Source organism: Dama dama, chromosome 1, assembly GCF_033118175.1.
Source record: "Dama dama isolate Ldn47 chromosome 1, ASM3311817v1, whole genome shotgun sequence".
Lineage (NCBI taxonomy): Eukaryota > Metazoa > Chordata > Mammalia > Artiodactyla > Cervidae > Dama > Dama dama.
Genome location: NC_083681.1, coordinates 47,600,217 through 47,613,493, shown reverse-complemented (window position 1 = coordinate 47,613,493; position 13,277 = coordinate 47,600,217). Strand labels below are relative to the sequence as shown.

Sequence of the window (13,277 nt, the reverse complement as noted above, 5' to 3'; positions counted from 1 at the left end):
CTCCATTTTATGGAGAACTTATGGTAAAGAATCCGTCTGCAATGAAAGAGACGCAGCTTCAATCCCTGATATGGGAAGATCTGCTGGAGGAGGAAATGGCAACCCACTCCAGTATTCTTGCCTGGAGAATCTCATGGACAGAGTTCTGATGGGCTATAGGCCATGGAGTCACAAAGTCAGACACAATTGAGCAACAAAACAGCAAATATGCCTAGTAAGAGTCTCAAGCTCCCAAAATATAAACAATTAGAAAATAATTATATAATAGTAAATATATAAATAAGTATCTTCTAATAAATTTTCATGAAGGCAACACCTGACTAGAGTTTCAGGTATTGGGGCAAAAGTTTTTGTAGCATTGGGGAATATAAATCTAGATTCCCCGGAAAACAGGCCTGAGACAAAAGCTTGCATATTGGCAGCTCATTTAGATATGTGTTCACAAACTATGGGCCTTTGTAAAACAGAGTGAAACAGGAAAGAGAAAAAGCCAACATAAGGATTTTTTGGTCCAGTTGCACACTGTTAGTGGAGACTATTGTCCAGCCCTGACAGAACCATCTAAAGAGACTTCTGAAATACATCTCAGAGTATTTCATTCCCAAGAGATGAAAAGACTTCTCCCAGTGGCTCAAACAGGGTTCTTGGCCTGCCCAACAGGTGTTAACTCCAGGTACTCCTGCAGAACTGTTTGCTAGGGATATCCATGGACTTAGGGAAGCCCCATGGCAAGATGTTCCATATTACTAGGCATGACCTGAGCTTGACTGTCTGATTATATCTGCTAGGAACTGGTTACAACAGTATTGCTTAAATGAATACAAGAGGATTATGAATGGTGTACAAAAACTGTCTAATGTAAAAATCTATAAGACCAAAGCCTCACAGGCTTCCCAGGTGACACAATGGTAAAGAATCTGCCTGCTAATGCAGGAGACAGAAGAGATGCAGTTTCAATTCCTGGGTCAGAAAGATCCCCTAGAATAGGAAATGGCAACCCACCCCAGTATTCTTGCCTGGAAAATTCCATGACAGAGCAATCTGGTGGGCTACATTCTATAGGATCACAAAGAATTGGACACAACTGAGCAACTGAGCATGCAGGCGGCCTCACCTTAAGCTGTGAACTTTCTTTGAGACCACACCTTGAAGGGCTCACACCTTGAGTTCATCCCATAGATTCATTATTTTAATTTTTCAACTTCAAATAAAAAGTTATCTCATTAACATGGTTCAAATTCCATAACTATAGCTAACTAAAAAGTATTCTTCTTAAAATATTTAAGTGTTCCTAGAAAGAAAAGAGCTTCTATACATGTGTATAGTTCTCAATTCTTACTTCTTTTTGTCTTCTTTTTTTTTACACAGAATGAAATAAACAGTGCTACTTACTATTGTTGTTCTTTCTGTTTTTGTTGTTAAAATAATACATGTACTTTGTAAAGCAAACAAATGTGATAAGATACACAATGAAGTGTAAAAGTCTTCCTTCTTCTTTTACATGAAACTGGTCCCTGGAAGTAAGCCCTTTAAATAGGTTTTATGTATAATTAACTAACTCTACTTTGCTATTTAAAGTAAGCATATAGATACAAGCATCTAGATATGATTCCTTTTTTCATAAATATGTCATATATTTATTTAACTTTGAACTTTTATGTGCAGCAGGATTTTTAAAATTTCTCTCTTTGTTGCCAATTGTGAATTCCCTTTTTCTGCCTCTTGACAAGACCAAGAAGCATTTTTCTTTGTTTTCATTTGATTCATCGAGTCCTGAACTTTTCTACTTTGATTCTTTGGTAAACAACACTTCCCTATGTATAATTCATTCTCCTTCACCACACATGAGATAAAAACAGACCTACTTCAAATGAAAATTAAAGACAAATAAGTCTAAAGTTCCTCTTCCCTTTGTATTATCAGGTTGTCAGTCACAGACTTCCTGTATTGAGAAGGACAATATTTTCTCCACTGCTGCAGGGTTCTTTTACCTGAAGTGCTTCTTGTATTTTTTCCTCCATTGAGAAATCTTTCCCAGTTGGAGCTCATGCTCCATTTTGATAAAATAAAAATACCACTCCACACACCTCTCCTGAGAATCTCCCATGTATATGCGGGAGAGCTGATTTCTTGGTTGGAGCTTGGTGGTATTCTCTTCTTCCTATCCAATAGTGTCAAATGAAGCTTTCTAAGATTAATGATTTTAGTTTGTATTTTAAATAATAGTTTATTTCTGCTTGTGAGGTGTCAAATTTCATATCATGTGACTGAATGTGCTTTATCCAAACAAACCTATCATCAGTTTAACATAGATTTTTAGATAGGTTTTCTATGCCTTTACTTAAAATAATACTGCTCAGAAGTTCTTTTCTTAAAATATTAGTCCCTGTGGCTGTTTTAATAAATCAACACATCTGAGAATAAACTAGCATATTCATAATTTCTCAGCTTTACTTTATTTAACTTTAGAGAAAAATATGTATTTATCTAGCCATGTATCTCATTGTATTCTTTGTTAAGAACTCTACCAAAACATTTCAATATTCAATTCTGTGGGAAAGATGTCTGCAGGTAGGTTTGTATATTTAGATCTAAATTTCAGAGTCTGATACTTTACATAAGTGCAACTGACTGAGGGCCTATTATTCAGGTGGTGAATACTTCAGCTTCAGACAAACATTGCTTTATTGTTCTTTGTTTCTTCATTGTTCACATTTATAAAGCTTTCAGTGATCAATGCAAAGAAATAGAGGAAAACAAAGGAATGTGAAAGACTAGAGATCTCTTCAAGAAAATTAGAGACATCAATGGAACATTTCATGCAAATACAGGCACAATAAAGGACAGAAATGGTATGGACCTAACAGAAGCAGAAGATATTAAGAATAGGTGGCAAGAATACACAGAAGAACTATACAAAAAAGATCTTCATGACCCAGATAACCACAATGGTGTGATCACTCACCTAGAGCCAGACATCCTGGAATGCAAAGTCGAGTGGGCCTTAGGAAGCATCACTATGAATGAAGCTAGTGGAGGTGATGGAACTCCAGTTGAGCTCTTCCAAATCCTAAAAGATGATGCTGTGAAAGTACTGCACTCAATATGTCAGCAAATTTGGAAAACTCAGCGATGGCCACAAGACTGGAAACGGTCAGTTTTCATTCCAATCCCAAAGAAAGGCAATTTCAAAGAATGCTCAAACTATCATACAATTGCACTCACCTTACACACTAGCAAAGTAATGCTCAAAATTCTCCATGCAAGGCTTCAACAGTAGGTGAACCGACAAGTAAAAAGCAAGAGAATTCCAGAAAAACTTCTGCTTCTGCTTTATTAATTATGCCAAAGCCTTTGACTGTGTGGATCACAATAAACTGTGGAAAATTCTTCAAGAGATGGGAATACCGGACCTCCTTAACTGCCTCCTGAGAGATCTGTATGCAGATTTCAAGAAGCAACAGTTAGAACTGGACATGGAACAAGACTGTTTCCAAATTGGGAAAGGAGTATGTCAAAGCTGTATATTGTCACCCTGCTTATTTAATTTCTATGCAGAGTACATCATGCAGAATGCTGGACTGGATGAAGCACAAGCTGGAATCAAGATTGCCAGGAGAAATATCAATAACCTCAGATATGCAGATGATACCACCCTTATGGCAGAAACTGAAGAGGAACTAAAGAGCCTCTGGATGAAAGTGAAAGAGGAGAGTGAACAAGCTGACTTAAAACTCAACATTTAAAACAAAGATCATGGCATCTGGTCCCATCACTTCATGGCAAATAGATGGGGAAATATTGAAAACAGACTGTTTTTGGGGCTCCAAAATCACTGCAGATGGTGACTGCAGCCGTGAAATTAAAAGACGCTTGCTCCTTGGAAGAAAAGCTATAACAAACCTAGACAGCATGTTGAAAAGCAGAGACATTACTTTGCCGACAAAAGGCCAGTCTAGTCAAAGCTGTGGCTTTTCCAGTAGTCACGTATGAAAGTGAGAGCTGGACTATTAAGAAAGCTGAGCATCGAAGAATTGATACTTTTATACTGTGGTGTTGGAGAAGACTCTTGAGAGTCCCTTGAACTGCAAGGAGATCAAACCAGTCCATCCTAAATGAAATCAGTTCTGAATATTCATTGGAGGTACTGATGCTGAAACTGAAACTCCAATGCTTTGGCCACCTGATGCAAACAACTGACTCATTGGAAAATAACCTGATGCTGGGAAAGATTGAAGGCAGGAGGAGAAGGGGATGACAGAAGGGGACAGGATAAGATGGTTGAATGGCATCACCGATTCAATGGACATGAGTTTGAACAAGCTCTGTGAGTTGGTGACGGACAGGGAAGCCTGGCATGCTGCAGTCCATGGGGTGGCAAAGAATTGGACACAGCTGAGTGACTGAGCTGAACTGAACCGATAAAGATCTATCCAAATAGATGCCCTAATATAATTCTGGGAATTATTAGCAAGTTTTCAGAGTTTACATATTATTGTTCTATGGAAGAAGCTACAAATTTGATTCTTTGTCAAGAATGGGCAGAGGACCATAACTGAATATGTAATATTAATATTAATTTAAATATTTAATATCAGAAGAATAAGAGGAATAGTCACATAGGTCACGCAAAACACTACTGACCATAATGGAAGAAAACCACATCAGAGTTTGATAGATTTTGTGGTCTGTCAATATCAGTTGAACTGTTGCTGAGCTATCTCAGAAGTGGTCTGATTTCAGGGAAGTTCCGCTATGGATTTCTGAGCTATATACCTGGAATTTCATCAGAAAATTTTCAATAATGGCTGATAGGTGAAAAATAAAAATGATTCCAATTTGAATCGTCTCCTTACCCTATTATATTTGAAGAGTCTGCTCTTTGCTTAAATATATTAATGGTAAAACCAATTAATTTTGTATTTAAATAGTCCAAAGATATTATTTTTATTTTTAATCACAAAGCATCACAACACTCTTGTCCACTATAGTGTAACCAGACCGTGTTGTTTAGATAAATTGGAACCTTGAAAACTAGGATCAGGGCATGAAAATCTGGATGGATGTTACAGCTCCGGAACCACTATAAATCTGTTGGTAGAATATTCTAATTTTAGCTAATTACTAAATGAACTTATGAAAAATGCATTTTAAGAAAAGATAGGTGTCACTATATGTAACTTTGTTCTGTATTTTCCAAGTCTTCTGTAAATGTGTTATCATACTGTCATAACTTAAAAAATTTAAAAAAAAAGAAAGAAAAACGATAAGATAGGTATCTTTACATGTCTTCTATGGAAAAAATATATGCATAGGGAAAATTAAACAAGAGATAACTTGTTGACAGCATTACAGATGAAAAACATATAACACGTTACTATGTTTTTAAAATTTGTTTATTTAATAATATCTCTTAGCAATCATTCCATATTAGCACAGATAGACCTATTTTATTCCATTTCATGATTCTATAGCATTCCTGTATTGTTTGTCAACATTTATTTCAGCAGTCATCTATTGACAGACATATGTTTGTTTCCAAGATCTTGTTATGTATTGTGTTCTCAGAATTTTAAACTGGCAAATTTTGTTGCCATTAGCTGTTTGGTGGCTCAGTCATATCTGACTCTTTGTGACCCCATGAACTGTAGCCTGCTAGTCTCCTCTGTCCATGGAAGTTCCTAGGCAGAAATACTGAAGTGGTTGCCATTTCCTTCTCTAGGGGATCTCCCCAGGCCAGGGATGGAACTTTCAGCTCCTGCTGGGTAGGAGATAGGCTCCAGGTTGAAAATTCACAATCAGTCAGCCTCTTCTTTGCATTTCCTGAGATAGATATGTGTCCTCCAGCTGAGGAATTTACAACCAGCTCCACATTTGGGAATGAAAGTAACAGCAGAAACAGGGTGAATAGCTAGTCTTTGTCTCTTGTTTACAACCTCGAGTGAATAATCATGGCAAGGACAAAGAGAGGCACAGATTCTTCTGAATAAAAGGTAAGGGAGACACCATACATGCACAGAAAGGCTCCTGGAGTCAAAAGCCAAGGCATAATGCCAGGCCATAATGAGTCTTGTTCCTCCCAGAAGCCTTCACTTCAAGATCCATCTTGTCTGAGGCGTTCATGTGCACCCCACGGGAGAGTCCCTGGGTAGGGCAGGTGTGGAAAAAGAAACCAGATAACTGGCCTGAAGGAAGAAAAAGTCAGAAGAATTGCCTTATATTGTTGTAGCCGTGTTCTGGGAAACAAACTCACTCAGAAGGACAATGCAGATAGTGGAGTGCAGCTTATTACACCGGCGGGCCCAAGGCAGAGTCTCCTCTTAGCCAAGGACCCCGACCAGTGTTTGTGAAAACCTTATATACTCTGAGTGTGTGTGCCCAAACCCACCTCCCCAAATTCCCTGAAACTAGTCTGAACAAAGGAAAAACAAATAGCAGAAGCACTGAATGCTGTGGGAGTCAGCCCAGGCCTGTGACAGCGGATGGTGCAGTGCTGTCATGTCCGACTCCTTGTGACCCCGTGGTGTTATAGCCACGCTTTCCGGGAAACAAACTCACTCAGAAGGACAATGCAGATAGTGGAGTGCAGTTTATTACAACAGCGGGCCCAAGGCAGAGTCTCCTCTTAGCTAAGGATTCCGACCAGCACTTGTGAAAATCTTTTATACCCCATGTGTACGTGTCCAAACCCACCACCCCAAATCCCTTGAGGCTTACAAAGGAAGGGTAAATACAATCACAATAACCCCATCATTCACATGTTATGTGTTCAAACAGTTAATAGTCAATAAGCCCGCGGTTACATTCCAACCAGTTAATAACCAATAAGCCTGTGGTTACATTCCGATAGATACTGTCCGGAGGCAGGGGTGATGAGTGTCTGTTTTCTCTTAGGTGATGAGTAACCTGGATACGATCTTCAAGGTTCCCCTGTCCGGAGGGGGTCTTATCCTTCCATTGTCATTCCCACAGGCACTAAGCAAGGAGTTCAGAGTCCACTGGAGAGGTGGCCGAGCACGATCAGCAAGGACAGGCCTCAGATGGAGTCCAGGCCCTATGAATTCCTTCTTCAGTGGATTGTAGTCTGCCAAGCTCCTCTGTCCATTGGAATCTCCAGGCAAGAATACTGGAGTGGTTTGCCTTGCCCTCCTCCAGGGGATCTTCGCAATCCAAGGACTGAACCCACATCTTTTACATCTCCTGCATTGGCAGGTGGGTTCTTTTACCACTAGCGCCACCTGGGAAGCCCCATGGAACAGAAAGATAACAATCGAAGTTAACCTGTGATTCATATACCTTAAGCCTAGGTAGTTAACAGTGGACAGTTAGCAATAGGCCTGTGGTCATACACCAATAAGCATAATAGAATTGATGATTATATTTGGTTACAGAGATAATTAGGATATTCTTTTAGGCTATGGAGAGTCTAGGGACAAGTCCCGGGACTCTTCCATTCAGGGGTCTGGTTTTCCAGTTGGTAATTGTTTCCATAGATACTGGGCATATAGCTCAAGGCCATAGTCCGGCCCAAGATGGAGTCCTGCTTTCAAGATGGAGCCTGTTCTGTCTGTTTCCCCTTTCAATATAAATGACTTCACGGCCTCTTTACTATGTCCTTCCTCACTGGAGGGCACACCCACACCCCTTCTCTCCAGGTGTGCATCTCTGCCTCGCCTCTGTCTCACCAAACAGACTACGTCTCTGCGTGCTCTCCCACTTGCTGTTGTGCTGTGTCTCTTATAATCAACTTTGTACCCACATTTACAGCTTCTGCCTCCATGATAAATGCATTTTTCTCTGGGGGCAAAGATCCAGGGAAAACTAGCCTCTAGCCTCTAGCCCTTGCTGGTTTGGTGGCTAGGATTCCTGGTTTTCATCCAGGTTACCCAGGTTCAATAACTGGACAAGGATTTAAGATCTCGCTTCATGCCACCACTCACTGCTGCCTCACAGAGATCACTGCCACATTTCCTGCATCTTTTACCACTGAGCCACCAGAGCATTGTTGTGCACAAGGGCTATGTGAGTTAGACTATTATCATCTGAAGCATGGCCTTATTCAAAGTCTATTGGGAGAGTAGCACCGAAATATATACATTGCCGTATGTAAAATAGAAAGCCCATGGGAATTTGCTGTATGATGCAGGGAGCTCCTCCTAGTGCTTTGTGACAACCCAGAGAGGTGGGGTGGAGGGGGAGGGGGGGAGTTCAAAAGGAAGGGAACATATGTATGCATACCTTTTGCAAGGAAAAGGCAATTCGGACTCCAAGTTGGAACTGTTTCTTTGACTTGCTTTTGTTATTATAATCATATATAATGACTTGCCTCAGAGAATCCTGCCCCTCTGCCCTGGTGTTAAGCTAAAGAGCCTTGGTTCAGGACCTTGTCCACCTGTGGATGTCAGGAAGGAAGAAATTAACACTTCTCCTGCCTAAAGCTTGCCATTCTAGGAGATATTTACAAGATTCAGGGCCTTTTTACTCTGTTTCCTCACCTTCTTCCCATCTCTGATCATAAAGAAAGAGCACTTCAAGACCTCAATAAGATGGTTTTTTGGAGACATTAAACAGCTGGCTCAGCATAAAATAGTATTCCTTGCCTCAATATTTCATCTCTGATTCTATTCGTTGGCCTCTTATGTGATGAGCAGAGTGAGCTTGGTCTTGTTGATACCTATGACTGATTCTTTTGATGTATTGCAGAACCCAGTACAACACTGTAAAGCAATTATCTTCCAATTAAAAATATTTTTTTTAAAGAAATAGCAAAAAAAGTATATATTAAAGAGTTAAAGCTCTAGCTGTAGACATCTACCAAATAGAGGTTAAGTCATACAAAACCAACATTACGTAAAAACTGGGAATGGTCAAAATTATCCCTTTTCCCCTGAGAGTTGCTTTTCAGGTTATGTTGTTCTTTGAATGAATCCAGCCCAGTGGGATGCTCTAATGAGATAGTTTTTTTTTTTTTTTTTTTTTAACCCTCTCTTTCTTTGATCTCTTTAGTATCAGGCTGTGCCCTAAGTTCTTGGATGATGAAATCATAGAGTTCAAAATTTCCCTTATATAGTGTCAGAGCCTTAGTCATGTAGAAAGGATGCTATATGTTGTATCTCAAGAAAAAGAAACAGGAGGAGAGCCAGGTTGGCAGAGATCCCATTCCCAGGGGCTAAGATCAACTCAGCAGAAAGAAAAATAGTGTTCTATGAAAGATGAAATAGGCAGATTCAAGTTGTGACTTTGGAATGACAAGCTCTGGTTATCAGAAGAAAAGAGGCTGCTAGGGAGAATATAGTAAAACATTTCCAGGTAAGTTCTGATGTAAATCATTAGAACTACTCCCAAATCTCTTTCTTTTAATCAGATTGTCTCCTATAATTGTCTTCCATCTGTAGCACCCACTAATTTGAACTGACCATTCATCTGCTAGTCACTTAGCAACCTCTACCCCAGATATTTGAAAGCATTGCCTCACATAAGAAAAGTAAACAGGTTTACAGGGTATATAGGAGGTAATAGAATAAAAGTTTCAAGAATCAGATGGTTTTCAAATAATGCAGAAATGCAGTTAGATATAAGCATGTAGGGCTGACTTACAAGTCCCAGCTCATTGTTATTTTACAGTCAGCAAGTTGTGTCTGACTCTTTGCAACCCGATGAACTGTGGCATACCAGGCTTCCCTGTCCTTCATTAACTCTCAGAGTTTGCTCAAACTCATGTCCGTTGAGTCGGTGATGCCATCCAACCATCTTATCCTCTGTTGCCCCTTCTCCTCTTGCTATTAATCTTTCCCAGCATCAGGGTCTTCTCCAATAAGTCGGCTGTTCTTATCAGGTGGCCAAAGTATTGGAGCTTCAGCTTCAGCATCAATGCTACCAATGAATATTCAGAATTGATTTCCTTTAGGATTTACTGGTTTGATCTCCTTGCAGACCAAGGGACCTTCAAGAGTCTTCTCCAGCACCACAGTTTCAAAACATCAGTTTTTCAGTGCTCAGCCTTCTTTATGGTCCAACTGTCATATCCATACACAACTACTGGAAAAACCATATTTTGGCTCATAGTGAGTACCTAATAAGTATTACTTAAGTAGAGATATTGCTTAAGGAAAGGAAACTTAGCTTAAGTGCTATGCAATAGGGCAGAGATGTGGGCAGAAGCATGATGTGGTTTCCCTGGTAGCTCAGTTGGTAATGCGAGAGACCAGAGTTTGATCCCTGGGTCAGGAAGATCCCCTGAAGAAAGAAATGGCAACCCACTCCAGTATTCTTGCCTGGAAAATATTATGGACAGAGAAGCCTGGCAGGTTAGAGTCCATGAGGTTGCAAGGACCTGACTTAGCGACTAAACCCACCCCAAGATGTGAGCAACAGCAGGAAAGGGAAGGTGACAATGAGGTAAGGATAGTTCTTGAGTTTTAAGAAAAAAAGAAAGAAATTTTAGGTAAATTTTAGGAAAGCATTTTAGGTAATAGGAACTGTCATAGAACAACTTCTAACCTTATCTCCAGAACTCTACTCACTTGACATCAAGGTCACACTGAATTTCTCACTTTTCCTTACTATATCTAAGTTTTCTAGGAATCAGAAGTCTACAAACTTTTCAGATTCTTCTAATATGCGACCAAGACTGGGAACTACTCTTTTGACTCTATGAAGTATGAAAATAAGCCAGGAGAGGTAATAGAGAAAAATGACTGCTTCAGAAGATGATATAGAGTTATTGTGATAAAAATAGAAGCTAAATAAACCAGTGTTGTTGTTCTTGTTTTTGCAGACCCACATAAGGGTAGGGAGTGGGTCATATGAAAGTATAGATAGAAATTGAAGAGTAAGGCAAATACCCTGAAGCAGGAACAAACTTATCATGCTTCAAGTACTTCATGATATGGCTGAAGAATAAACTAGTAGCCCAGTGGACTAATTTGAAGTAAAGTACTCATGATTAAAGGCAATTCAATCTACACATGAGGGCTGACTGTAATGAAAGAAAGGTGCACAGAACAGGAGAAAAACCACAGAAGACTGTCCATCAAGTGCATAAATACATAGCTTGAGAGAGTAGGAGACTGTTTTGTACCTGACACTACCTATGGATAATCAGTGTGGTAGTTGGACCTGTCCTTGTAGTTCTTGGAATAAATGCAAATGCCTTCAGCAATAGCCATAAGGAAACTTTACAGTGAGTGGGGAAGGAGAAGAATGTTTATTACTAAGAAATGCTGGAAATTACATAGGAAACTTGGGACCACACACTGAGGTCATGAGTAGGACCTAGGTCTTGGGTTCTTCTTTTATTGGACTCAAGCGTGTGGGCTTAGGATTCTGTAGGGTCACTGTTTGTTGGTGAATTTAAAACATAAGAGCAGAAATCTAAAGTGTGGAGAAAGAGAAAACAAAGGACCTAAACGGCCAGATATCAAAAACAACCAAGAACTCTAAAACAAATGAACCTGGCCTCCCCATTCATTTAGTCCCCTGGTTGCCAAAGTGTTTCTGTGAGAGCCATCTCTGAAGTGTGAAAGTGAAGTATCACAGTCATGTCCGACTCTTAGCGACCCCATGGACTGCAGCCCACCAGGCTCCTCCATCCATGGGATTTTTCCAGGCAAGAGTACTGGAGTGGGTTGCCATTGCCTTCTCCTCTGAAGTGTATGCCTAGGCAATCAAAGCTCAAGGCTAGTGTTTACATTACAAAAGAAAGAGAAAATCCAATTGTCAGGGCTTATCCTACAAAAGGAGCAAGCTGATGCTGTCTTCATTTAGATAATATATCTATGACATTTTGTCCAAAGTAACAGAGGAATCCAGTGGGGAGAAACAGGATCATAACCAGAAACTAGATTTCTGAAAGAAGGATATCACATAAGGAAACACAACAGAGACTCCCAACAACTCATCACTCTTGCGATAAAGGGTAAGCATATTTCCTCTCTTTAGGAAGCTTCGCAGTGAGAATATTACAGTTCTTCTATCATGTTCTTCCATCTTTTAATCAAGGTTGAAAATCATTTCTCCTATTCTTACTCAGAATTTCAGACAAAATTTTTGTTGTAGAGAATTGCTGAACTGGAAGAGGTAAGAGTTGAAGTCCATTACAACATTCCTTATACAGAAAAAAAGCCTGAGGCTCATAAAGAAGTGAGTGTGAAAATGATGTTTTGATAGAACTGAAGCCATGTTGAAAACTCCATGTTTCCAAAGAGGTATTCTTCTGTCTTTCTCTGAACCCCCAACTCAAGTGAGTCATTGAAAACCAAACTGATATAAAAAAACAGCACACTACCATGTCTCATTGGGAAATGTCAAAACTTCCTTTATCAACCACCACCAATTTCTACTATGCTATCTTCAACCGCTCCAACTTTATGAGCTTCACTTTGATGGGCATACCTGGCTTAGAGTCCCAGCACTTGTGGTTATCTCTTCCTTTCTTCTCCATGTTTTTGGCTATCCTCATCAGCAATGGTGCCATCCTTTTCATGGTGGCCAGGGAGCCCACACTTCACACACCGATGTACTTGCTTCTGGCTCTGCTGATGGTGGCTGACCTTATATCCACTCTGGCTCTGTTGCCTAAGCTCCTCTGCCTCTTCTGGTTCAATGATCGGGACATAGCTGTCAATGCCTGTTTCACTCAGATGTTTTTCATCCATGGAACATCCGTGGTACGATCAGCCCTACTTGTTGCGATGGCCTTTGACCGATTTGTGGCTGTGTGTGAGCCACTACGCTACAGCACAATTCTGAGCCATTCCGTAGTTGGACGCCTGGGACTGATGGCTTTAGCCAAGGGGGTGATTCTTATCCTGCCCATGCCTCTTCTACTGCAGAGGCTGACCTTCTGCCACATGGTCATTCCTCATACCTACTGTGACCACATGGCTGTGGTGAAACTGGCCTGTGATGACACCAGACCTAACCGGATCTATGGGCTCTTTGTGATTCTGCTTGTGGTGGGACTTGATTTAGTGCTCATTGGCTTCTCTTATGGTCTCATCCTGCAGGCCGTGATACGTCTCAATTCTCGAGATGCCATCTGCAAAGCCCTTAACACCTGCTCAGCCCACCTCTTTGTCATCCTTATCACTTATGTGCCTGCACTCTTCTCTTCTCTCACCCACCGCCTTGGTCACAATATCCCACCTCACGTCCACATTCTTCTTGCCAATCTCTACCTTCTTCTACCCTCAATGTTCAATCCCATCATCTATGGCATGAAGACAAAGGATATACAAGTCAAGGTGGCCAAATGCCTGTGCAGAAGACATTCATAG

At 40.4% G+C, this 13,277-nt stretch overlaps 1 protein-coding gene across 1 annotated transcript; it reads left to right on the top strand.

Moving 5' to 3' along the window:
• Positions 1-12,353: 12,353 nt before the first annotated feature.
• On the top strand, positions 12,354-13,277 carry LOC133051857 (olfactory receptor 52P1-like). The gene has a single exon (XM_061136871.1). It carries the CDS (start codon positions 12,369-12,371, stop codon positions 13,275-13,277), a length of 909 nt encoding a protein of 302 aa, XP_060992854.1. The 5' UTR covers positions 12,354-12,368.

Excerpts from the sequence above, each read along its gene's own strand:
- LOC133051857 (XM_061136871.1), top strand. The coding sequence starts at position 12,369 with ATGAGCTTCACTTTGATGGGCATACCTGGCTTAGAGTCCCAGCACTTG.